Source organism: Taudactylus pleione, unplaced genomic scaffold (assembly GCF_031769625.1).
Source record: "Taudactylus pleione unplaced genomic scaffold, aTauple2 ptg000819l, whole genome shotgun sequence".
Taxonomy (NCBI): Eukaryota; Metazoa; Chordata; class Amphibia; order Anura; family Myobatrachidae; genus Taudactylus; species Taudactylus pleione.
In genome coordinates, this window is record NW_028285221.1 from 1,349,405 (window position 1) to 1,376,189 (window position 26,785).

Below are 26,785 nucleotides of genomic sequence, written 5' to 3' on the forward strand. Positions count from 1 at the left end.
CATCCATCTGCATTACTTTGGCTACCCCCCCTTCTATACTGCTTAACCTTCCCTCCTCTACACGCCTTTGTGTCTCACCTATCCACGCTGCTGTGTCTCTTCCCCCATCCACACCAATTTTATGCCATCTGCACAGCTCTATTTTATGCTTTGACCTCAGTTGCATAGACTCCATGTGTGTATTCCAATGAACACACAATTCTGTGAATTAGCAGCTCCACCATTTTGTGAGTGACAGCAATCTCATTCTGTGAGAGTGCTGAATCTGCAGTTAACCACAGGGTGTGATGGCATACCATATCTGTATTGCACAAGGAACACGTACAAGGTTTTTTGTCTATGGAATATATATATATATATATATATAAAATCTCATAAGATAAAACTGGGACCACCCATTACCAGATCTCTAGTTTCGCCTATGATCATGAGGGAATGTTCAGTGTTGTGTGGGTGTGGCCAGTGTCCTGAGGGCATGGTCTGTGCTGTGTGGGTGTGGCCAGTGTAATGAGGGCATGGTCAGTGCTGTGTGGGTGTGGCCAATGTCATGAGGACATGGTCAGTGTTGTGGGTGTGGCCAGTGTCATGATGCCAAGGGCTGTGTTGTGTGGGTGTGGCCAGTGTCCCCTGAATTGGGTTATAGTAGAACAAGTGCATCATTTTGTGATTAAAATAAAATATAATATAATTTGATTTATGGCTGATCTGTGGCCACCTGGGCAGATTGACATCATCATATTGATATAATGATGGGCCTATGTTTATTTGGCAGAGTGGGGCTTGAGTCCAAACTGCCACATGGTTAATCTGGCCCTGCCAGACCAGCAGTCACATTAATTCCTGCTCTGGGCTCCATTTTGGCATATAATGGCCCAGTGCAAAGCTACATGTATGTTTGAAACCTATATACGTGTTTTTTTTCATTGTCGTTATTATGGGGTAATAGGTATTGAGGAAAGAGAGAGCTGTCAGGGACATGACAGGAGGAGGAAATAGGCGGGCGCAACAACGCTCACACGTAATACCGATATTAATAATTACCATGTAGCTCATTGTGTCACAACCTCCCCTTCAGTGCAGGGCGTATCTATAATGGGTGCAGGGCGTTTCTATAATGGGTGCAGGGCGTGTCTATAATGGGTGCAGGGCGTATCTATAATGGGTGCAGGGTGTGTCTATAATGGGTGCAGGGCGTATCTATAATGGGTGCAGGGCGTGTCTATAATGGGTGCAGGGCGTATCTATACTGGGTGCAGGGCGTGTCTATAATGGGTGCAGGGCGTATCTATAATGGGTGCCGTGGCCATTTTAATGGCGTTTTGTGTATGCTCAGGAGGGAAACCGCTGGGAAGATGACTGCCGTGCCATTTCCACAGTGACCTGTGCATCCTCAGTAGACTGTGCCACAGACGAATGCCCAGAGTCTACTGCTGCACTCAAGCATCAAATAATAGGTCAAACTTATTTATTTAGTGATTTATTATGTTCTCAGGCAATACGTGTACAAATGTACAATAGTCTCCTATGCTCAGGCTTTTCTTTGTATCTTCTTCAGATTTAGGTGAATGCCATTCACAGAGCGCAGGACTATCTGGGGAAGTTTCAGGGGCTCATTGTCTGGATCTGGACTCAGCGCAAATCTCTGTAATGTCAGAGCGAGGGCGACTTTCATCTCATTCATAGCAAAGTTCTGTCCAATGCAGTTCCTGGAAAGTAGGATACAAAGGTTACACTCTTTTCTATACATTATATTATATATATTATTTCACCTGTCACACAGTACTCAGCATGTGGTCATCTCCCGTGAGTGGAGTGCGCATACCGCACTAGGGAGATCAAAGGACACCAAGATATTTAGTGCTGTACATCCAATGCACTTAGTACACGAGGCCTCTGTATCAGTCATGAGAATGTTGCATCTAAAGTGTCCCTGATTGCACCAGTCTCAGGATGTGATAGGATCTATATAACAGCTGAATTACCCAGTGATTCAGTGTCGGAAGAGGCAAACAAAGAAGCTAAATGATTTCTCAAACCAATACGACAATTTATTTTACATTTTAGACCACTTTAAAAAAATCATACATGTAGAAGCATCTTAGAGTTTCTCAGATCATGTTTGAGCATTTTTGAATGTGTGAGTCAGCTCAACTTCATAATGACTAACTTCAACTATTAGTTAAAATATAAAAAATATCTATATATATATATATATATATATATATATACCGTATATACTCGAGTATAAGCCGAGTTTTTCAGCACATTTTTTGTCCCGAAAAAGTTCCCCCTCGGCTTATACTTGAGTGAAGTGTAGCGCTGACCGGACGGAGCACAAACACACAGCCGCCAGAGCCGGCAGCTGTGTGTTTGCTGTAATCAGCAGCCGCTGAGAGTCTGTCAGACTCTCATTGGCTGCCGCTGCTCCCACTGCGGGAGCCATCTTCCGGCTCCCGCAGTGGGTAATGGGAGAGACGTCATGAGTAATGACGTCTCTCACATGCAAAGCGGCCGGAGGAGCTGTTAGCGGCGGGACCAGGAGCTGGAGATTCAGGTAAGTGATTATTTTTTTATTTTTATTACGTCTCTCTCTACTGGGGGCACTACCACGGGGCGATTACTACAGGGGGCACTACCAGGGGGCGATTACTACAGGGGGCACTACCAGGGGGCGATTACTACAGGGGGCACTACCAGGGGGCAATTACTACAGGGGGCACTACCAGGGGGTGATTACTACAGGGGGCACTACCAGGGGGGGGATTACTACAGGGGGCACTACCAGGGGGGGATTACCACTGGGGGCACTACCAGGGGGGAATACTACTGGGGGCACTGAAAGGGGGGATTACCACTGGGGGCACTACCAGGGGGAATACTACTGGGGCACTGAAAGGGGGGATTACTACTGGGGGCACTACCAGGGGGGGGATTACTACCAGCTGCTGCATTTCCCACCCTAGGCTTATACTCAAGTCAATAAGTTTTTCCAGTTTTTGTGGTAAAAGTAGGCACCTCGGCTTATATTCGGGTCGACTTATACGCGAGTATATACGGTATATATGAATTGATAGATGATAGGATTGTGGCACTTGATCCTAATTCCAGTTACATATTCCAATACAATTAGTATTTCACACTAGAATCCTTCTTATCAGAAGCGGCAGCTCAGTCCTGGTCACCGTTAGGTTAGGTGGTATAGTCTACGGATGAAGTAAAAAAGAGAGGACAAGCGCCCAATAGTGCGGTATCTCGTGTTACAGTCGGATAAAATAAAGAACAATTGGCTATTGCCCGCACCCTAAGTACGCTTGTTATATAAGCATATAATGCAGAATCCCGTCATCCAAACACAGTTCGGAGTGATGAAGCGGCCTTGGGGAACCCTCAGACTCCAGAACGCCCCAAGTGTACCCTTGGACACTAACCTTATGAGTGAATGGTGTCCACAACCTGATGTAGTTAGCATCCAGTTTTATTCATATAAATGTGAGACACAATTATTACATATGGTTAAAATGTAAAGAAAGAAAAAGGTGGCTTATCTGAAAGAGGTGGTGGCTGGTCTTGCAGGGGGGACCCCTAGGCACACATCAGGTAAGTAGTGGTAGTTGTAGCAGAGGGGCATCAATTACTTATGCGTTTCACCAATATAGGCTTCCTCAGGGGTGAGGGATGTGTCCACAGAGACTCCTTATATACTAGTAATGGGCCCCAAGCCGGCCCAGTGTGGTTTTGGCACCAAAATGATGTCACTTCTGGTTTGCGGCCTCAGAAAACCGGAAGTGACCATTATATGGAGACTACAGGCTCCTAACGGAGCTTCTACATGAGGGCATAGTGCCCAATGTTCACTAGAGCTAAAACTGCTCTGGCGTTACTACAGGGCTACTGCCATTATATTCATATATGTCTCCTATACAATCAGCGCCATTTTGTTGGTTAGATAAGGGAGACTATACATACTATGAATATTTATACGTAAATATATAAGGGGATATTACTTTAAATCCACATAGAGACTATCTGCAGAATAAATCTGTATTCTATTATTGTCCATTCATGGAAATCAACAAGAAGATGCTTATCTAATATACAATTAGATCAGGGCTAATAAAACTGCACCCAGATACGCACTATAATAACAAGGGGTACACAATAAATACAAAAGGTTAACACAACATACTTAAATCAAGTACTGAGGACAATGTAAGTGAAATAATTATAACAATAGCGTGACCACAAAACTATGCAGGATATTAAAATAATCCAATATGATTAAGAATACATAAAAAATGTATGTTTATATACTATATATATATATATATATACACATATACATACATACATACATACATACACAAAAGAGAGGTGGCTAGCAGGGACAATGCTGCATATTCCACTTCTCTTCATGTGAATAAACCTGTGAATTTTTTCATCTAAACGTGAGTTGCTGTTTTTTCTACACTAAGGGCTGTTAGCTTGTTTAGTGTTAGAGTGTGTCTATATATATATAATATCTGTCATTATAAAACTGTATAAAATAAGTTTAGAACTCATGTGGTAAATAAAATAGGTGGAATGATATAACCAGATAAAAGTGCATTATAAGACTGGAGGAAGAGGATATAAAAGGGTCAGATAATGAGATTATGAAAATGGTGCTCTCTCATAGCTCTCATTGTGTCCATGGGGGGTTAGCGTATTCAGTTCATAAATCCAGTACATTTCTCATTGTAACAGGCGTTTTAGCAGGTCTCCACCTCTAGGTCCTAAACTCACCTGTACAATAGCCTTGTATGTACGTACGTGAAACTGTCTGTTGAGGAATTATGGTGGGTGCAAAAATGTCTTGAAAGTGGATGACTCTCCGCTTTATACTTTATGTTCCGGAAATGTTCTTGGATCCTTAATTTTAGTTGTCTTTTCATCTTCCCGACGTATTTCATCTTGCAGCCACACTCTATAATATATATGATTCAGGTAGTGTTACAATTCGTAAACTGTTTAAGTTTATATTTCTTGGTGTCATTAAAATTATGAAAACACCTTCTATTTGGATGAACAAATTTACAAACATTGCAATGTCCGCACTTGTAAGAGCCCGAACACCTTATAAATGATTCCTTCTTTTTTTGGGCTATCTTTCTTCCTCAATCTACTCGGTGCTAGGATGTCCTTAAGGTTTTTGGATTTATTGAATACCACATCTGGTTTTGTGGGTAGTAAGTCTCCCAGAGCCGGATCCATTTTCAGGATATCCCAATCTTTGTTGAGGATTTTCTTAATTCTCCCTTCTTCTTGTTATACTGTGTAATGAATGGGATGAATTCTGTGCTTCTATTATTCCTCTGATCCCTCTTATGATCATCTGTCAGGAGAGATTCCCTATTCAGTACGTCCCCATTGGATAGTGCCTCTCGCAGGATGTTCTCAGGGTAACCTCTCTCTCTGAACCTGTCCATATAAATCTTGGCTTGTTCATGATAGGCTCTTGTTTTGAGAAGTTTCTTTTGATACATTAAAGTTGTGAATAAGGGATGTTATTCTTTCACATTTTGGCATGATTGCTCCAGTAGTGAAGGTAGCTATTTGTGCCTACTTCATTGGTAAAGTTTTTGGTTATATTGTAACTTTGTTGTCTTCACTGGAAAGGACCAAGTCCAAGAATTCAGCATTGTGAGTATTAAAATTGTAGTAAATCTTCCTCATCTCAATCCCATATAATGATAATATCATCAATATACCTCTTATATAGCCAGATTTTGGCCTTATGTGGGTTGTTGTTATAAATATATTCTCCTCCCACATGCCCATAAAGATATTTAGCATAACTTGGTATGAAAATAGTGCCTACCCATTGCAGTCCCACATACCTGCAAGTAAAACTGATCCAATAACTTAAAATAATAACACAGGTCTGCCAAATTTAAGATATTGAAAGCTTTTTTAATAATACTTTTATATTCTTAATTATACTCCTGTGTACATCAAGAAATAGTATATTAAAAAAATACCACATCACATTTACCTATATGGGAGTTACATACATTTTTAAGAAAAAAACAAGTTGAATTTTTTGACATATTTATTGTGAAATACACAGAAGTGTAGATGATATCACTGTTTTTGTCTTAATTACATAATAAAATAACAAATAATATCAAAGAATAATAGAAACCAAACCATCCTTATTGAAAAAAATCGTTAATATCTTGTTTTTTTGTCTTCAAACTTTGTTTTGTCGCTTTTTGCTTATAAGATTTTTCTGTGTCATCTCTGTGTATCATCCAGCAGTAGTCAGCCATCATGCTGATGTCCCAACGACCCTGGTATCTTCTTTCTACATCTTTAACGTCTTGTTGAAACCGTTCACTCTATTCTTCACTGTAGTCTCTGAGATTATTCGGGAAATGCTCAATATGGGAATTAAAAAAATTTCCCTGACAATCTCTTTGTAGTTTGGATCCTTGTCATACATTTTTAAATCACTTGTACTCTGAGTGGTGTGTACTGTATATGTACTATGTGCGTGTAGTGTGTACTGTGTATGTATGTGGTGGTAGGCAGGGGTTAAAATGAGCCGGCACAGGGCAAAACTCTATAGCATCTGTTGCATTTGGTTCCACCTTCGCCAGCTCACCTTGTAGTTGTGCGTGTGCAATGTTCCTTTAGACCAGTGATTCCCAACCTCGGTCCTCAAGGCACACTAACAGTCCTGGTTTTAGTGATATCCATGCTTAAGCACAGATTGTTAAATCAAAACAACTAAGGTACTAATTAAGTCACCTGTGCTCAACTATGGCTATCCTTAAAACCTGGACTGTTAGTGTGCCTTGAGGACCGTGTTTGGGAACCCCTGCTTTAGACAGTATGAAGTTTCGGCACCGGGCGGGGGGGGGAAGTTTTATGACAAGAACTGAATTGCAACGTTCTATACTACCGACTGAATTAATTTAGGACAATGTTTTATAATAACTGTAGGCAGAATACATTTATTACTTTAAGGAATATGAAAAAAATGTCTTATTCATAAATACACGTATTGCAGAAAAACGTGATGTGATATGCAAAATTGGGAGTTATTTTCGTGTTCAGAAGCCAAAAATCTATAAGTATCACATAAATTCATTAAAAAACCTTTTTCATAACAGACCTGTGTTATGAATTAAAATAAATCTTATTAAGATGCAGTAGCCCTGTAGTAACACCAGAGCAGTTTTAGCTGTAGTGGACATTGGGCGCTATGCCCTCATGTAGAAGCACCATTAGGAGCCTGTAGTCTCCATATGATGGTCACTTATGGTTTTCATTTTGCCACTAAAACTGGACGTGACACCATTTTGGCGCCAATAAACCAGAAGCAACTTAATTTTGGTGCCAAAACCACACTGGGCGGGCTTGAGGCCCATTACTAGTATATAAGGAGTCTCTGTGAACACATCCCTCACCCCTGAGGAAGCCTATATTGGTGAATCGCATACGGTTAGATGCCCCTCTGCTAAAACTACCACTACTTACCTGATGTGTGCCTACGGGTCTCCCCTTAAAGACCAGCCACCACCCCTTTCAGATAAGCCACCTCTATTTTTTTTATTTTTACCCGTATGTAAAAATTGTGTTTAACATTAATATGAATAAAACTGGATGCTAACTACATCATGTTGTGGACACCATTCACTCATAAAGGTTCCTGTCCAAAGTTTCTGCATTATACGCTTATTTAACAAGCATACTTAGGGTATGGGCAACAGCCAATTCTTCTCTATTTTTGTCCAATTTCCAATTATATCATGAGATACAACACTATTGGGTGCTTGTCCTCACTTTTTAACTTCACATATTAATGTGTGTTAAATTTATGAGAATCTCAAACCAGTATCAGAGCTGGAGAGTAGCTGTGTAGAAGGGGCGTATTAATCATCTTTTAAACTGTTGCTTTTGTCATGCAATTAGAGTGTGATGTTTCTGGTAGGGGCTGTAGGATTCAATTTGCTGTCTCACAAATAATGTAATAGGTGCCTATATAAGTAGCTGTCTAGAATGAGTTATACTGTACCTTGGTCCAGCTGAAAAGGGAAGGATGGTATCTCACAGGTAATGGAATAAGTGCCTATATAATAACACACATGTAGGAGTGTAGCTGTGTAGAAGGAGTTATACCGGGATCTGGATGAGAAGGGAAGGAAGGTGTAGGTGTGTCTCAGGTGTTGGAATAAGTGCCTATATAATAACATGGGGATTAGCTCTGTACAATGGGTTATACCTTGGTCTGGCCGAGAAGAGAAGGAAGGTGTAGGCATGTCTCACAGGTAATAGATTAAGTGCCTATATAATAACACATATGTTGGAGAGTAGCTGTGTAGAAGGAGTTATACCTGGATCCGGCTGAGAAGGGAAGGAAGCTGTAGGCATGTCTCTCAGGTAATGTAATAAGTGCCTATATAATAACACATGTTGGAGAGTAGCTGTGTAGAAGGAGTTATACCTGGATCTGGCTCAGAAGGGAAGGAAGCTGTAGGCATGTATCATAGGTAATGGAATAAGTGCCTATATAATAACACACATGTAGGAGAGTAGCTGTGTAGAAGGAGTTATACCGGGATCTGGATGAGAAGGGAAGGAAGGTGTAGGTGTGTCTCAGGTGTTGGAATAAGTGCCTATATAATAACATGGGGATTAGCTCTGTACAATGGGTTATACCTTGGTCTGGCCGAGAAGAGAAGGAAGGTGTAGGCATGTCTCACAGGTAATAGATTAAGTGCCTATATAATAACACATATGTTGGAGAGTAGCTGTGTAGAAGGAGTTATACCTGGATCCGGCTGAGAAGGGAAGGAAGCTGTAGGCATGTCTCTCAGGTAATGTAATAAGTGCCTATATAATAACACATGTTGGAGAGTAGCTGTGTAGAAGGAGTTATACCTGGATCTGGCTCAGAAGGGAAGGAAGCTGTAGGCATGTATCATAGGTAATGGAATAAGTGCCTATATAATAACACACATGTAGGAGAGTAGCTGTGTAGAAGGAGTTATACCGGGATCTGGATGAGAAGGGAAGGAAGGTGTAGGTGTGTCTCAGGTGTTGGAATAAGTGCCTATATAATAACATGGGGATTAGCTCTGTACAATGGGTTATACCTTGGTCTGGCCGAGAAGAGAAGGAAGGTGTAGGCATGTCTCACAGGTAATAGATTAAGTGCCTATATAATAACACATATGTTGGAGAGTAGCTGTGTAGAAGGAGTTATACCTGGATCCGGCTGAGAAGGGAAGGAAGCTGTAGGCATGTCTCTCAGGTAATGTAATAAGTGCCTATATAATAACACATGTTGGAGAGTAGCTGTGTAGAAGGAGTTATACCTGGATCTGGCTCAGAAGGGAAGGAAGCTGTAGGCATGTATCATAGGTAATGGAATAAGTGCCTATATAATAACACACATGTAGGAGAGTAGCTGTGTAGAAGGAGTTATACCGGGATCTGGATGAGAAGGGAAGGAAGGTGTAGGTGTGTCTCAGGTGTTGGAATAAGTGCCTATATAATAACATGGGGATTAGCTCTGTACAATGGGTTATACCTTGGTCTGGCCGAGAAGAGAAGGAAGGTGTAGGCATGTCTCACAGGTAATAGATTAAGTGCCTATATAATAACACATATGTTGGAGAGTAGCTGTGTAGAAGGAGTTATACCTGGATCCGGCTGAGAAGGGAAGGAAGCTGTAGGCATGTCTCTCAGGTAATGTAATAAGTGCCTATATAATAACACATGTTGGAGAGTAGCTGTGTAGAAGGAGTTATACCTGGATCTGGCTCAGAAGGGAAGGAAGCTGTAGGCATGTATCATAGGTAATGGAATAAGTGCCTATATAATAACACACATGATGGAGAGTAGCTGTGTAGAAGGAGTTATACCTGGATCCGGCTGAGAAGGGAAGAAAGGTGTAGGCATGTCTCACAGGTAATAGAATAAGTGCCTATATAATAACACATATGTTGGAGAGTAGCTGTGTAGAAGGAGTTATACCTGGATCTGGCTGAGAAGGGAAGGAAGGTGTAGGCGTGTCTCACAGGTAATGGAATAAGTGCATATATAATAACATATGTTGGAGAGTAGCTGTGTAGAAGGAGTTATACCTGAATCCGGCTGAGAAGGGAAGGAAGCTGTAGGCATGTCTCTCAGGTAATGTAATAAGTGCCTATATAATAACACATGTTGGAGAGTAGCTGTGTAGAAGGAGTTATACCTGGATCTGGCTCAGAAGGGAAGGAAGCTGTAGGCATGTATCATAGGTAATGGAATAAGTGCCTATATAATAACACACATGATGGAGAGTAGCTGTGTAGAAGGAGTTATACCTGGATCCGGCTGAGAAGGGAAGGAAGGTGTAGGCATGTCTCACAGGTAATAGAATAAGTGCCTATATAATAACACATATGTTGGAGAGTAGCTGTGTAGAAGGAGTTATACCTGGATCTGGCTGAGAAGGGAAGGAAAGTGTAGGCGTGTCTCACAGGTAATGGAATAAGTGCATATATAATAACATATGTTGGAGAGTAGCTGTGTAGAAGGAGTTATACCAGGATCCGGCTGAGAAGGGAAGGAAGCTGTAGGCATGTCTTACAGGTAATGGAATAAGTGCATATATAATAACATATGTTGGAGAGTAGCTGTGTAGAAGGAGTTATACCTGGATCCGGCTGAGAAGGGAAGGAAGGTGTAGGCATGTCTTACAGGTAATGGAATAAGTGCCTATATAATAACACATATGTTGGAGAGTAGCTGTGTAGAAGGAGTTATACCTGGATCCAGCTAAGAAGGGAAGGAAGGTGTATGTGTGTCTCACAGGTAATGGAATAAGTGCCTATATAATAACACATATGTAGGAGAGTAGCTGTGTAGAAGGAGTTATACCTGGATCTGGCTGAGAAGGGAAGGAAGCTGTAGGCATGTATCATAGGTAATGGAATAAGTGCCTATATAATAACACATATGTAGGAGAGTAGCTGTGTAGAAGGAGTTATACCTGGATCCGGCTGAGAAGGGAAGGAAGGTGTATGTGTGTCTCACAGGTAATGGAATAAGTGCCTATATAATAACACATATGTAGGAGAGTAGCTGTGTAGAAGGAGTTATACCTGGATCTGGCTGAGAAGGGAAGGAAGCTGTAGGCATGTATCATAGGTAATGGAATAAGTGCCTATATAATAACACATATGTAGGAGAGTAGCTGTGTAGAAGGAGTTATACCTGGATCCGGCTGAGAAGGGAAGGAAGGTGTAGGCATGTCTCACAGGTAATGGAATAAGTGCCTATATAATAACACAAATGTTGGAGAGTAGCTGTGTAGAAGGAGATATACCTGGATCCGGCTGAGAAGAGAAGGAAGGTGTAGGCGTGTCTTACAGGTAATGGAATAAGTGCCTATATAATAACACATATGTTGGAGAGTAGCTGTGTAGAAGGTGTTATACCTGGATCTGGCTGAGAAGGGAAGGGAGGTGTAGGCATGTCTTACAGGTAATGGAATAAGTGCCTATATAATAACACGGGGATTAGCTCTGTACAATGGGTTATACCTTGGTCTGGCTGAGAAGACAAGGAAGGTGTAGGCGTGTGTCACAGGTATTGGAATAAGTGCCTATATAATAACACATATGTTGGAGAGTAGCTGTCTAGAAGGAGTTATACCTGGATTCGGCTGAGAAGGGAAGGAAGGTATAGGCATGTCTCACAGGTAATGGAATAAGTGACTATATAATAACATATGTAGGAGAGTAGCTGTGAAGAAGGAGTTACACCTGGATCCGGCTGAGAAGAGAAGGAAGGTGTAGGCGTGTCTCACAGGTAATGGAATAAGTGCCTATATAATAACACATATGTAGGAGAGTAGCTGTGTAGAAGGAGTTACACCTGGATCTGGCTGAGAAGGGAAGGAAGGTGCAGGCATGTCTCACAGGTAATGGAATAAGTGCCTATATAATAACATATGTAGGAGAGTAGATTGTGTAGAAGGAGTTATACCGGGATCTGGATGAGAAGGGAAGGAAGTTGTAGGCGTGTCTCACAGGTAATGGAATAAGTGCATATATAATAACACGGGGATTAGCTCTGTACAATGGGTTATACCTTGGTCTGGCTGAGGAGGGAAGGAAGGAAGGTGTAGGCATGTCTCACAGGTAATGGAATAAGTGCTTATATAATAACACATATGTAATAAAGTAGCTGTGTAGAAGGATTTATACCTGGATCTGGCTGAGAAGGGATGGAAGGAGTAGGCATGTCTCACAGGTAATGGAATAAGTGCCTATATAATAACACACATGATGGAGAGTAGCTGTGTAGAAGGAGTTATACCTGGATCCGGCTGAGAAGGGAAGGGAGGTGTAGGCATGTCTCACAGGTAATGGAATAAGTGCCTATATAATAACACATATGTTGGAGAGTAGCTGTGTAGAAGGAGTTACACCTGGATCTGGCTGAGAAGGGAAGGAAGGTGCAGGCATGTCTCACAGGTAATGGAATAAGTGCCTATATAATAACATATGTAGGAGAGTAGATTGTGTAGAAGGAGTTATACCGGGATCTGGATGAGAAGGGAAGGAAGTTGTAGGCGTGTCTCACAGGTAATGGAATAAGTGCCTATATAATAACACGGGGATTAGCTCTGTACAATGGGTTATACCTTGGTCTGGCTGAGGAGGGAAGGAAGGTGTAGGCATGTCTCACAGGTAATGGAATAAGTGCTTATATAATAACACATATGTAGGAGAGTAGCTGTGTAGAAGGAGTTATACCTGGATCCGGCTAAGAAGGGAAGGAAGGTGTAGGCGTGTGTCACAGGTAATGGAGTAAGTGCCTATATAATAACATATGTAGGAGAGTAGCTGTGTAGAAGGAGTTATACCTGGATCTGGCTGAGAAGGGAAGGAAGGTGTAGGTGTGTCTCACAGGTAATGGAATAAGTGCCTATATAATAACACATATGTTGGAGATTAGCTGTGTAGAAGGAGTTATACCTGGATCTGGCTGAGAAGGGAAGGAAGGTGTAGGCATGTATCACAGGTAATGGAATAAGTGCCTATATAATAACACATATGTTGGAGAGTAGCTGTGTAGAAGGAGATATAACTGGATCCGACTGAGAAGGGAAGGAAGCTGTAGGCATGTCTCACACGTAATGGAATAAGTGCCTATATAATAACACATATGTTGGAGAGTAGCTGTGTAGAAGGAGATATAACTGGATCCGACTGAGAAGGGAAGGAAGGTGTAGGCATGTATCATAGGTAATGGAATAAGTAACCTATATAATAACATATGTAGGAGAGTAGCTGTGTAGAAGGAGTTATACCTGGATCTGGCTGAGAAGGGAAGAAAGGTGTAGGCGTGTCTCACAGGTAATGGAATAAGTGCCTATATAATAACACATATGTTGGAGAGTAGCTGTGTATAAGGAGTTATACCTGGATCTGGCTGAGAAGGGAAGGAAGGCGTAGGCATGTCTCACAGGTAATGGAATAAGTGCCTATATAATAACACATATGTAGGAAAGTTGCTGTGTAGAAGGAGTTATACCTGGATCCGGCTGAGAAGGGAAGGAAGGTGTAGGCTGGTCTCACAGGTAATAGAATAAGTGCCTATATAATAACACACATGATTGAGAGTAGCTGTGTAGAAGGAGTTATACCTGGATCCAGCTGAGAAGAGAAGGAAGGTGTAGGCGTGTCTCACAGGTAATGGAATAAGTGCCTATATAATAACACACATGATGGAGAGTAGCTGTGTAGAAGGAGTTATACCTGGATCCGGCTGAGAAGGGAAGGGAGGTGTAGGCATGTCTCACAGGTAATGGAATAAGTGCCTATATAATAACACATATGTTGGAGAGTAGCTGTGTAGAAGGAGTTACACCTGGATCTGGCTGAGAAGGGAAGGAAGGTACAGGCATGTCTCACAGGTAATGGAATAAGTGCCTATATAATAACATATGTAGGAGAGTAGATTGTGTAGAAGGAGTTATAGCGGGATCTGGATGAGAAGGGAAGGAAGGTGTAGGCATGTCTCACAGGTAATGGAGTAAGTGCCTATATAATAACATATATGTTGGAGAGTAGCTGTGTAGAAGGAGTTATACCTGGATCCGGCTGAGAAGGGAAGGAAGCTGTAGGCGTGTCTCACAGGTAATGGAATAAGTGCCTATATAATAACACATATGTTGGAGAGTAGCTGTGTAGAAGGAGTTATACCTGGATCCGGCTAAGAAGGGAAGGAAGGTGTAGGCGTGTCTCACTGGTAATGGAATGAGTGCCTATATAATAACACGGGGATTAGCTCTGTACAATGGGTTATACCTTGGTCTGGCTGAGAAGGGAAGGAAGGTGTAGGTGTGTCTCACAGGTAATGGAATAAGTGCCTATATAATAACATATATGTTGGAGAGTAGCTGTGTAGAAGTAGTTATACCTGGATCTGGCTGGGAAGGGAAGGAAGGTGTAGGCATGTCTCACAGGTAATGGAATAAGTGCCTATATAATAACACATATGTTGGAGAGTAGCTGTGTAGAAGGAGTTATACCTGGATCCGGCTGAGAAGGGAAGGATGGTGTAGGCATGTCTCACAGGTAATAGAATAAGTGCCTATATAATAACATATGTTGGAGAGTAGCTGTGTAGAAGGAGTTATACCTGGATCTGGCTGAGAAGGGAAGGAAGGTGTAGGTGTGTCTCACAGGTAATGGAATAAGTGCCTATATAATAACACATATGTTGGAGAGTAGCTGTGTAGAAGGAGTTATACCTGGATCCGGCTGAGAAGGGAAGAAAGATGTAGGCATGTCTCATAGGTAATGGAATAAGTGCCTATATTATAACACATATGTTGGAGAGTAGCTGTGTAGAAGGAGTTATACCTGGATCCGGCTGAGAAGGGAAGGAAGGTGTAGGTGTGTCTCACAGGTAATGGAATAAGTGCCTATATAATAACATATATGTTGGAGAGTACCTGTGTAGAAGGAGTTATACCTGGATCCGGCTGAGAAGGGAAGGAAGCTGTAGGCATGTCTCACAGGTAATAGATTAAGTGCCTATATAATAACATATATGTTGGAGAGTAGCTGTGTAGAAGGAGCTATACCTGGATCTGGCTGAGAAGGGAAGGAAGGTATAGGCATGTCTCACAGGTAATAGATTAAGTGACTATATAATAACACATATGTTGGAGAGTAGCTGTGTAGAAGGAGTTATACCTGGGTCTGGCTGAGAAGGGAAGGAAGGTATAGGCATGTCTCACAGGTAATGGAATAAGTGCCTATATAATAACACATATGTTGGAGAGTAGCTGTGTAGAAGGAGTTATACCTGGGTCTGGCTGAGAAGGGAAGGAAGGTATAGGCATGTCTCACAGGTAATGGAAAAAGTGCCTATATAATAACATATATGTTGGAGAGTAGCTGCGTAGAAGGAGCTATACCTGGATCTGGCTGAGAAGGGAAGGAAGGTATAGGCATGTCTCACAGGTAATGGAATAAGTGCCTATATAATAACACATATGTTGGAGAGTAGCTGTGTAGAAGGAGTTATACCTGGGTCTGGCTGAGAAGGGAAGGAAGGTGTAGGCATATCTCACAGGTAATGGAATAAGTGCCTATATAATAACACATATGTTGGAGAGTAGCTGTGTAGAAGGAGTTATACCTGGATCCGGCTGAGAAGGGAAGGAAGGTGTAGGCATGTCTCACAGGTAATGGAATACGTGCCTATATAATAACACATATGTAGGAAAGTAGCTGTGTAGAAGGAGTTATACCTGGGTCTGGCTGAGAAGGGAAGGAAGCTGTAGGCATGTATCATAGGTAATGGAATAAGTGCCTATATAATAACATATGAATGAGAGTAGCTGTGTAGAAGGAGTTATACCTGGATCCGGCTGAGAAGGGAAGGAAGGTGTAGGCATGTCTCACAGGTAATGGAATAAGTGCCTATATAATAACACATATGTTGGAGAGTAGCTGTATAGAAGGAGATATAACTGGATCCGACTGAGAAGGGAAGGAAGCTGTAGGCATATATCATAGGTAATGGAATAAGTAACCTATATAATAACATATGTAGGAGAGTAGCTGTGTAGAAAGAGTTATACCTGGATCTGGCTGAGAAGGGAAGGAAGGAGTAGGTGTGTCTCACAGGTAATGGAATAAGTGCCTATATAATAACACATATGTTGGAGATTAGCTGTGTAGAAGGAGTTATACCTGGATCCGGCTGAGAAGGGAAGGAAGGTGTAGGCATGTATCACAGGTAATGGAATAAGTGCCTATATAATAACACATATGTTGGAGAGTAGCTGTGTAGAAGGAGATATAACTGGATCCGACTGAGAAGGGAAGGAAGCTGTAGGCATGTCTCACACGTAATGGAATAAGTGCCTATATAATAACACATATGTTGGAGAGTAGCTGTGTAGAAGGAGATATAACTGGATCCGACTGAGAAGGGAAGGAAGGTGTAGGCATGTATCATAGGTAATGGAATAAGTAACCTATATAATAACATATGTAGGAGAGTAGCTGTGTAGAAGGAGTTATACCTGGATCCGGCTGAGAAGGGAAGGAAGGTGTAGGCGTGTCTCACAGGTAATGGAATAAGTGCCTATATAATAACACATATGTTGGAGAGTAGCTGTGTATAAGGAGTTATACCTGGATCTGGCTGAGAAGGGAAGGAAGGTGTAGGCATGTCTCACAGGTAATGGAATAAGTGCCTATATAATAACACATATGTAGGAAAGTAGCTGTGTAGAAGGAGATATACCTGGATCCGGCTGAGAAGGGATGGAAGGTGAAGGCCTGTCTCACAGGTAATGGAATAAGTGCCTATATAATAACACATATGTTGGAGAGTAGCTGTGTAGAAGGAGATATAACTGGATCCGACTGAGAAGGGAAGGAAGCTGTAGGCATGTATCATAGGTAATGGAATAAGTAGCCTATATAATAACATATGTAGGAGAGTAGCTGTGTAGAAGGAGTTATACCTGTATCCGGCTGAGAAGGGAAGGAAGGTGTAGGCATGTCTCACAGGTAATGGAATAAGTGCCTATATAATAACACATATGTTGGAGAGTAGCTGTGTAGAAGGAGTTATACCTGGATCCGGCTGAGAAGGGAAGGAAGGTGTAGGCATGTCTCACAGGTAATGGAATAAGTGCCTATATAATAACACATATGTTGGAGAGTAGCTGTGTATAAGGAGTTATACCTGGATCTGGCTGAGAAGGGAAGGAAGGTGTAGGCGTGTCTCACAGGTAATGGAATAAGTGCCTATATAATAACACATATGTAGGAAATTAGCTGTGTAGAAGGAGATATACCTAGATCCGACTGAGAAGGGACGGAAGGTGTAGGCCTGTCTCACAGGTAATGGAATAAGTGCCTATATAATAACACATATGTTGGAGAGTAGCTGTGTAGAAGGTGATATAACTGGATCCGACTGAGAAGGGAAGGAAGGTGTAGGCATGTATCATAGGTAATGGAATAAGTAACCTATATAATAACATATGTAGGAGAGTAGCTGTGTAGAAGGAGTTATACCTGGATCCGGCTGAGAAGGGAAGGAAGGTGTAGGCATGTCTCACAGGTAATGGAATAAGTGCGTATATAATAACACATATGTTGGAGAGTAGCTGTGTAGAAGGAGTTATACCTGGATCCGACTGAGAAGGGAAGGAAGCTGTAGGCATGTATCATAGGTAATGGAATAAGTAACCTATATAATAACATATGTAGGAGAGTAGCTGTGTAGAAGGAGTTATACCTGGATCCGGCTGAGAAGGGAAGGAAGGTGTAGGCGTGTCTCACAGGTAATGGAAGTAGTGCCTATATAATAACAGATATGTTGGAGAGTAGCTGTGTATAAGCAGTTATACCTGGATCCGGCTGAGAAGGGAAGGAAGGTGTAGGCGTGTCTCACAGGTAATGGAAAAAGTGCCTATATAATAACATATGTTGGAGAGTAGCTGTGTAGAAGGAGTTATACCTGGATCCGGCTGAGAAGGGAAGGATGGTGTAGACGTATCTCACATGTAATGGAATAAGAGCCTATATAATAACACACATGTTGGAGAGTAGCTGTGTAGAAGGAGTTATACCTGGATCTGGCTGAGAAGGGAAGGAAGCTGTAGGCGTGTCTCACAGGTAATAGATTAAGTGCCTATATAATAACACATATGTTGGAGAGTAGCTGTGTAGAAGGAGTTATACCTGGATCTGGCTGAGAAGGGAAGGAAGGTGTAGGAGTGTCTCACAGGTAATGGAATAAGTGCCTATATAATAACACATATGTAAGAGAGTAGCTGTGTAGAAGGAGTTATACCTGGATCCGGCTGAGAAGGGAAGGAAGGTGTAGGCATGTCTCACAGGTAATGGAATAAGTGCCTATATAATAACACATATGTTGGAGAGTAACTGTGTAGAAGGAGATATACCTCGGTCTGGCTGAGAAGGGAAGGAAGGTGTAGGCATGTCTCACAGGTAATGGAATAAGTGCCTATATAATAACACATATGTTGGAGAGTAGCTGTGTAGAAGGAGTTATACCTGGATCTGGCTGAGAAGGGAAGGAAGGTGAAGGCGTGTCTCACAGGTAATGGAATAAGTGCCTATATAATAACACATATGTTGGAGATTAGCTGTGTAGAAGGAGTTATACCTGGATCTGGCTGAGAAGGGATGGAAGCTGTAGGCATGTCTCATAGGTAATAGAATAAGTGCCTATATAATAACATATATGTTGGTGAGTAGCTGTGTAGAAGGAGTTATACCTGGATCTGGCTGAGAAGGGAAGGAAGGTGTAGGTGTGTCTCACAGGTAATGGAATAAGTGCCTATATAATAACACATATGTTGGAGAGTAGCTGTGTAGAAGGAGTTATACCTGGATCCGGCTGAGAAGAGAAGGAAGGTGTAGGCGTGTCTCACAGGTAATGGAATAAGTGCCTATATAATAACACATATGTTGGAGAGTAGCTGTGTAGAAGGAGTTATACCTGGATCCGGCTGAGAAGAGAAGGAAGGTGTAGGCATGTCTCACAGGTAATGGAATAAGTGCCTATATAATAACACATATGTTGGAGATTAGCTGTGTAGAAGGAGTTATACCTGGATCCGGCTGAGAAGGGAAGGAAGGTGTAGGTGTATCTCACAGGTAATGGAATAAGTGCCTATATAATAACACATATGTAGGAAAGTAGCTGTGTAGAAGGAGATATACCTGGGTCTGGCTGTGAAGGGAAGGAAGGTGTAGGAATGTCTCACAGGTAATGGAATAAGTGCCTATATAATAACATATATGTTGGAGAGTAGCTGTGTAGAAGGAGTTATACCTGGATCCGGCTGAGAAGGGAAGGAAGCTGTAGGCGTGTCTCACAGGTAATGGAATAAGTGCCTATATAATAACACATATGTTGGAGATTAGCTGTGTAGAAGGAGTTATAGCTGGATCCGGCTGAGAAGGGAAGGAAGGTGTAGGCGTGTCTCACAGGTAATAGATTAAGTGCCTATATAATAACACATATGTTGGAGAGTAGCTGTGTAGAAGGAGTTATACCTGGGTCTGGCTGAGAAGGGAAGGAAGGTGTAGGCATGTCTCACAGGTAATGGAATAAGTGCCTATATAATAACACATATGTTGGAGAGTAGCTGTGTAGAAGGAGTTATACCTGGATCCGGCTGAGAAGGGAAGGAAGGTGTAGGCATGTCTCACAGGTAATGGAATAAGTGCCTATATAATAACACATATGTAGGAAAGTAGCTGTGTAGAAGGAGATATACCTGGGTCTGGCTGAGAAGGGAAGGAAGGTGTAGGCATGTCTCACAGGTAATGGAATAAGTGTCTATATAATAACACATATGTTGGAGATTAGCTGTGTAGAAGGAGTTATACCTGGATCTGGCTGAGACGGGAAGGAAGCTGTAGGCCTGTCTCACAGGTAATGGAATAAGTGCCTATATAATAACACATATGTTGGAGAGTAGCTGTGTAGAAGGAGATATAACTGGATCCGACTGAGAAGGGAAGGAAGCTGTAGGCAAGTATCATAGGTAATGGAATAAGTAACCTATATAATAACATATGTAGGAGAGTAGCTGTGTAGAAGGAGTTATACCTGGATCTGGCTGAGAAGGGAAGGAAGGTGTAGGTGTGTCTCACAGGTAATGGAATAAGTGCCTATATGATAACACATATGTTGGAGATTAGCTGTGTAGAAGGAGTTATACCTGGATCCGGCTGAGAAGGGAAGGAAGCTGTAGGCGTGTCTCACAGGTAATGGAATAAGTGCCTATATAATAACACATATGTTGGAGATTAGCTGTTTAGAAGGAGTTATACCTGGATCCGGCTGAGAAGGGAAGGAAGGTGTATGTGTGTCTCACAGGTAATGGAATAAGTGCCTATATAATAACACATATGTTGGAGAGTAGCTGTGTAGAAGGAGTTATACCTGGATCCGGCTGAGAAGGGAAGGAAGGTGTAGGCATGTATCACAGGTAATGGAATAAGTGCCTATATAATAACACATATGTAGGAAAGTAGCTGTGTAGAAGGAGTTATACCTGGATCCGGCTGAGAAGGGACGGAAGGTGTAGGCCTGTCTCACAGGTAATGGAATAAGTGCCTATATAATAACACATATGTTGGAGAGTAGCTGTGTAGAAGGAGATATAACTGGATCCGACTGAGAAGGGAAGGAAGCTGTAGGCATGTCTCACAGGTAATGGAATAAGTGCCTATATAATAACACATATGTTGGAGAGTAGCTGTGTAGAAGGAGATATAACTGGATCCGACTGAGAAGGGAAGGAAGCTGTAGGCATGTATCATAGGTAATGGAATAAGTAACCTATATAATAACATATGTAGGAGAGTAGCTGTGTAGAAGGAGTTATACCTGGATCCGGCTGAGAAGGGAAGGAAGGTGTAGGCATGTCTCACAGGTAATGGAATAAGTGCCTATATAATAACACATATGTTGGAGAGTAGCTGTGTAGAAGGAGTTATACCTGGATCCGACTGAGAAGGGAAGGAAGCTGTAGGCATGTATCATAGGTAATGGAATAAGTAACCTATATAATAACATATGTAGGAGAGTAGCTGTGTAGAAGGAGTTATACCTGGATCCGGCTGAGAAGGGAAGGAAGGTGTAGGCGTGTCTCACAGGTAATGGAAGTAGTGCCTATATAATAACACATATGTTGGAGAGTAGCTGTGTATAAGCAGTTATACCTGGATCTGGCTGAGAAGGGAAGGAAGCTGTATAGCGTGTCTCACAGGTAATGGAAAAAGTGCCTATATAATAACATATGTTGGAGAGTAGCTGTGTAGAAGGAGTTATACCTGGATCCGGCTGAGAAGGGAAGGATGGTGTAGACGTATCTCACATGTAATGGAAAAAGAGCCTATATAATAACACACATGTTGGAGAGTAGCTGTGTAGAAGGAGTTATACCTGGATCTGGCTGAGAAGGGAAGGAAGCTGTAGGCGTGTCTCACAGGTAATAGAATAAGTGCCTATATAATAACACATATGTTGGAGAGTAGCTGTGTAGAAGGAGTTATACCTGGATCTGGCTGAGAAGGGAAGGAAGGTGTAGGAGTGTCTCACAGGTAATGGAATAAGTGCCTATATAATAACACATATGTAAGAGAGTAGCTGTGTAGAAGGAGATATACCTCGGTCTGGCTGAGAAGGGAAGGAAGGTGTAGGCATGTCTCACAGGTAATGGAATAAGTGCCTATATAATAACACCCATGTTGGAGAGTAGCTGTGTAGAAGGAGTTATACCTGGATCTGGCTGAGAAGGGAAGGAAGCTGTAGGGGTGTCTCACAGGTAATGGAAAAAGTGCCTATATAATAACATATGTTGGAGAGTAGCTGTGTAGAAGGAGTTATACCTGGATCCGGCTGAGAAGGGAAGGAAGCTGTAGGCGTGTCTCACAGGTAATAGAATAAGTGCCTATATAATAACACATATGTTGGAGAGTAGCTGTGTAGAAGGAGTTATACCTGGATCCGGCTGAGAAGGGAAGGAAGGTGTAGGCGTGTCTCACAGGTAATAGAATAAGTGCCTATATAATAACACATATGTTGGAGAGTAGCTGTGTAGAAGGAGTTATACCTGGATCTGGCTGAGAAGGGAAGGATGGTGTAGACGTATCTCACATGTAATGGAATAAGAGCCTATATAATAACACACATGTTGGAGAGTAGCTGTGTAGAAGGAGTTATACCTGGATCTGGCTGAGAAGGGAAGGAAGCTGTAGGCGTGTCTCACAGGTAATAGAATAAGTGCCTATATAATAACACATATGTTGGAGAGTAGCTGTGTAGAAGGAGTTATACCTGGATCCGGCTGAGAAGGGAAGGAAGGTGTAGGCGTGTCTCACAGGTAATGGAAAAAGTGCCTATATAATAACATATGTTGGAGAGTAGCTGTGTAGAAGGAGTTATACCTGGATCCGGCTGAGAAGGGAAGGATGGTGTAGACGTATCTCACATGTAATGGAATAAGTGCCTATATAATAACACACATGTTGGAGAGTAGCTGTATAGAAGGAGTTATACCTGGATCTGGCTGAGAAGGGAAGGAAGCTGTAGGCGTGTCTCACAGGTAATAGAATAAGTGCCTATATAATAACACATATGTTGGAGAGTAGCTGTGTAGAAGGAGTTATACCTGGATCTGGCTGAGAAGGGAAGGAAGGTGTAGGAGTGTCTCACAGGTAATGGAATAAGTGCCTATATAATAACACATATGTAAGAGAGTAGCTGTGTAGAAGGAGATATACCTCGGTCTGGCTGAGAAGGGAAGGAAGGTGTAGGCATGTCTCACAGGTAATGGAATAAGTGCCTATATAATAACACATATGTTGTTGGAGAGTAGCTGTGTAGAAGGAGTTATACCTAGATCCGGCTGAGAAGGGAAGGAAGGTGTAGGTGTATCTCACAGGTAATGGAATAAGTGCCTATATAATAACACATATGTAGGAAAGTAGCTGTGTAGAAGGAGATATACCTGGATCCGGCTGAGAAGGGAAGGAAGCTGTAGGCGTGTCTCACAGGTAATGGAATAAGTGCCTATATAATAACACATATGTTGGAGATTAGCTGTGTAGAAGGAGTTATACCTGGATCCGGCTGAGAAGGGAAGGAAGGTGTAGGCGTGTCTCACAGGTAATAGATTAAGTGCCTATATAATATCACATATGTTGGAGAGTAGCTGTGTAGAAGGAGTTATACCTGGGTCTGGCTGAGAAGGGAAGGAAGGTGTAGGCATGTCTCACAGGTAATGGAATAAGTGCCTATATAATAACACATATGTTGGAGAGTAGCTGTGTAGAAGGAGATATACCTGGGTCTGGCTGAGAAGGGAAGGAAGGTGTAGGCATGTCTCACAGGTAATGGAATAAGTGTATATATAATAACACATATGTTGGAGATTAGCTGTGTAGAAGGAGTTATACCTGGATCTGGCTGAGACGGGAAGGAAGCTGTAGGCCTGTCTCACAGGTAATGGAATAAGTGCCTATATAATAACACATATGTTGGAGAGTAGCTGTGTAGAAGGAGATATAACTGGATCCGACTGAGAAGGGAAGGAAGCTGTAGGCAAGTATCATAGGTAATGGAATAAGTAACCTATATAATAACATATGTAGGAGAGTAGCTGTGTAGAAGGAGTTATACCTGGATCTGGCTGAGAAGGGAAGGAAGGTGTAGGTGTGTCTCACAGGTAATGGAATAAGTGCCTATATAATAACACATATGTTGGAGATTAGCTGTGTAGAAGGAGTTATACCTGGATCCGGCTGAGAAGGGAAGGAAGCTGTAGGCGTGTCTCACAGGTAATGGAATAAGTGCCTATATAATAACACATATGTTGGAGATTAGCTGTTTAGAAGGAGTTATACCTGGATCCGGCTGAGAAGGGAAGGATGGTGTATGTGTGTCTCACAGGTAATGGAAAAAGTGCCTATATAATAACACATATGTTGGAGAGTAGCTGTGTAGAAGGAGTTATACCTGGATCCGGCTGAGAAGGGAAGGAAGGTGTAGGCATGTATCACAGGTAATGGAATAAGTGCCTATATAATAACACATATGTAGGAAAGTAGCTGTGTAGAAGGAGTTATACCTGGATCCGGCTGAGAAGGGACGGAAGGTGTAGGCCTGTCTCACAGGTAATGGAATAAGTGCCTATATAATAACACATATGTTGGAGAGTAGCTGTGTAGAAGGAGATATAACTGGATCCGACTGAGAAGGGAAGGAAGCTGTAGGCATGTCACACAGGTAATGTAATAAGTGCCTATATAATAACACATATGTTGGAGAGTAGCTGTGTAGAAGGAGATATAACTGGATCCGACTGAGAAGGGAAGGAAGCTGTAGGCATGTCTCACACGTAATGGAATAAGTGCCTATATAATAACACATATGTTGGAGAGTAGCTGTGTAGAAGGAGATATAACTGGATCCGACTGAGAAGGGAAGGAAGGTGTAGGCATGTCACACAGGTAATGGAATAAGTGCCTATATAATAACACATATGTTGGAGAGTAGCTGTGTAGAAGGAGATATAACTGGATCCGACTGAGAAGGGAAGGAAGGTGTAGGCATGTCACACAGGTAATGGAATAAGTGCCTATATAATAACACATATGTTGGAGAGTAGCTGTGTATAAGGAGTTATACCTGGATCTGGCTGAGAAGGGAAGGAAGGTGTAGGCATGTCTCACAGGTAATGGAATAAGTGCCTATATAATAACACATATGTTGGAGAATAGCTGTGTAGAAGGAGTTATACCTGGATCCGGCTGAGAAGGGAAGGAAGGTATAGGCATGTCTCACAGGTAATGGAATAAGTGCCTATATAATAACACATATGTTGGAGAGTAGCTGTGTAGAAGGAGTTATACCTGGATCCGACTGAGAAGGGAAGGAAGCTGTAGGCGTGTCTCACAGGTAATGGAATAAGTGCCTATATAATAACACATATGTTGGAGAGTAGCTGTGTATAAGGAGTTATACCTGGATCTGGCTGAGAAGGGAAGGAAGGTGTAGGCGTGTCTCACAGGTAATGGAATAAGTGCCTATATAATAACACATATGTAGGAAAGTAGCTGTGTAGAAGGAGATATACCTGGATCCGGCTGAGAAGGGACGGAAGGTGTAGGCCTGTCTCACAGGTAATGGAATAAGTGCCTATATAATAACACATATGTTGGAGAGTAGCTGTGTAGAAGGAGATATAACTGGATCCGACTGAGAAGGGAAGGAAGGTGTAGGCATGTATCATAGGTAATGGAATAAGTAACCTATATAATAACATATGTAGGAGAGTAGCTGTGTAGAAGGAGTTATACCTGGATCCGGCTGAGAAGGGAAGGAAGGTGTAGGCATGTCTCACAGGTAATGCAATAAGTGCCTATATAATAACACATATGTTGGAGAGTAGCTGTGTAGAAGGAGTTATACCTGGATCTGGCTGAGAAGGGAAGGAAGCTGTATTCGTGTCTCACAGGTAATGGAATAAGTGCCTATATAATAACACATATGTTGGAGAGTAGCTGTGTAGAAGGAGTTATACCTGGATCCGACTGAGAAGGGAAGGAAGCTGTAGGCATGTATCATAGGTAATGGAATAAGTAACCTATATAATAACATATGTAGGAGAGTAGCTGTGTAGAAGGAGTTATACCTGGATCCGGCTGAGAAGGGAAGGAAGGTGTAGGCGTGTCTCACAGGTAATGGAATAAGTGCCTATATAATAACACATATGTTGGAGAGTAGCTGTGTAGAAGGAGTTATACCTGGATCCGGCTGAGAAGGGAAGGAAGGTGTAGGCGTGTCTCACAGGTAATGGAATAAGTGCCTATATAATAACACATATGTAGGAAAGTAGCTGTGTAGAAGGAGATATACCTGGATCCGGCTGAGAAGGGACAGAAGGTGTAGGCCTGTCTCACAGGTAATGGAATAAGTGCCTATATAATAACATATGTAGGAGAGTAGCTGTGTAGAAGGAGTTACACCTGGATCCGGCTGAGAAGGGAAGGAAGGTGTAGGCATGTATCATAGGTAATGGAATAAGTAACTTATATAATAACATATGTAGGAGAGTAGCTGTGTAGAAGGAGTTATACCTGGATCCGGCTGAGAAGGGAAGGAAGGTGTAGGCATGTCTCACAGGTAATGGAATAAGTGCCTATATAATAACACATATGTTGGAGAGTAGCTGTGTAGAAGGAGTTATACCTGGATCTGGCTGAGAAGGAAAGGAAGGTGTAGGCCTGTCTCACAGGTAATGGAATAAGTGCCTATATAATAACACATATGTTGGAGAGTAGCTGTGTAGAAGGAGATATAACTGGATCCGACTGAGAAGGGAAGGAAGCTGTAGGCATGTATCATAGGTAATGGAATAAGTGCCTATATAATAACAGATGTAGGAGAGTAGCTTGTGTAGAAGGAGTTATACCTGGATGCGGCTGAGAAGGGAAGGAAGCTGTAGGCGTGTCTCACAGGTAATGGAATAAGTGCCTATATAATAACACATATGTTGGAGAGTAGCTGTGTATAAGGAGTTATACCTGGATCTGGCTGAGAAGGGAAGGAAGGTGTAGGCGTGTCTCACAGGTAATGGAATAAGTGCCTATATAATAACACATATGTAGGAAAGTAGCTGTGTAGAAGGAGATATACCTGGATCCGGCTGAGAAGGGACGGA

At 42.0% G+C, this 26,785-nt stretch overlaps 1 protein-coding gene across 1 annotated transcript in view; it reads right to left on the minus strand.

Annotated features, from left to right (window-relative positions):
* Positions 1-1,480: 1,480 nt before the first annotated feature.
* LOC148474693 (cytochrome P450 4B1-like) overlaps positions 1,481-26,785 on the minus strand; it is a 358,486-nt gene continuing 333,181 nt past the window's right edge. Inside the window, exon 12 of the mRNA XM_088458234.1 lies at positions 1,481-1,706. Coding sequence (XP_088314360.1) covers positions 1,529-1,706 — 178 coding nt within the window. The 3' untranslated portion in view covers positions 1,481-1,528. The remainder of the gene's footprint in view (positions 1,707-26,785) is intronic.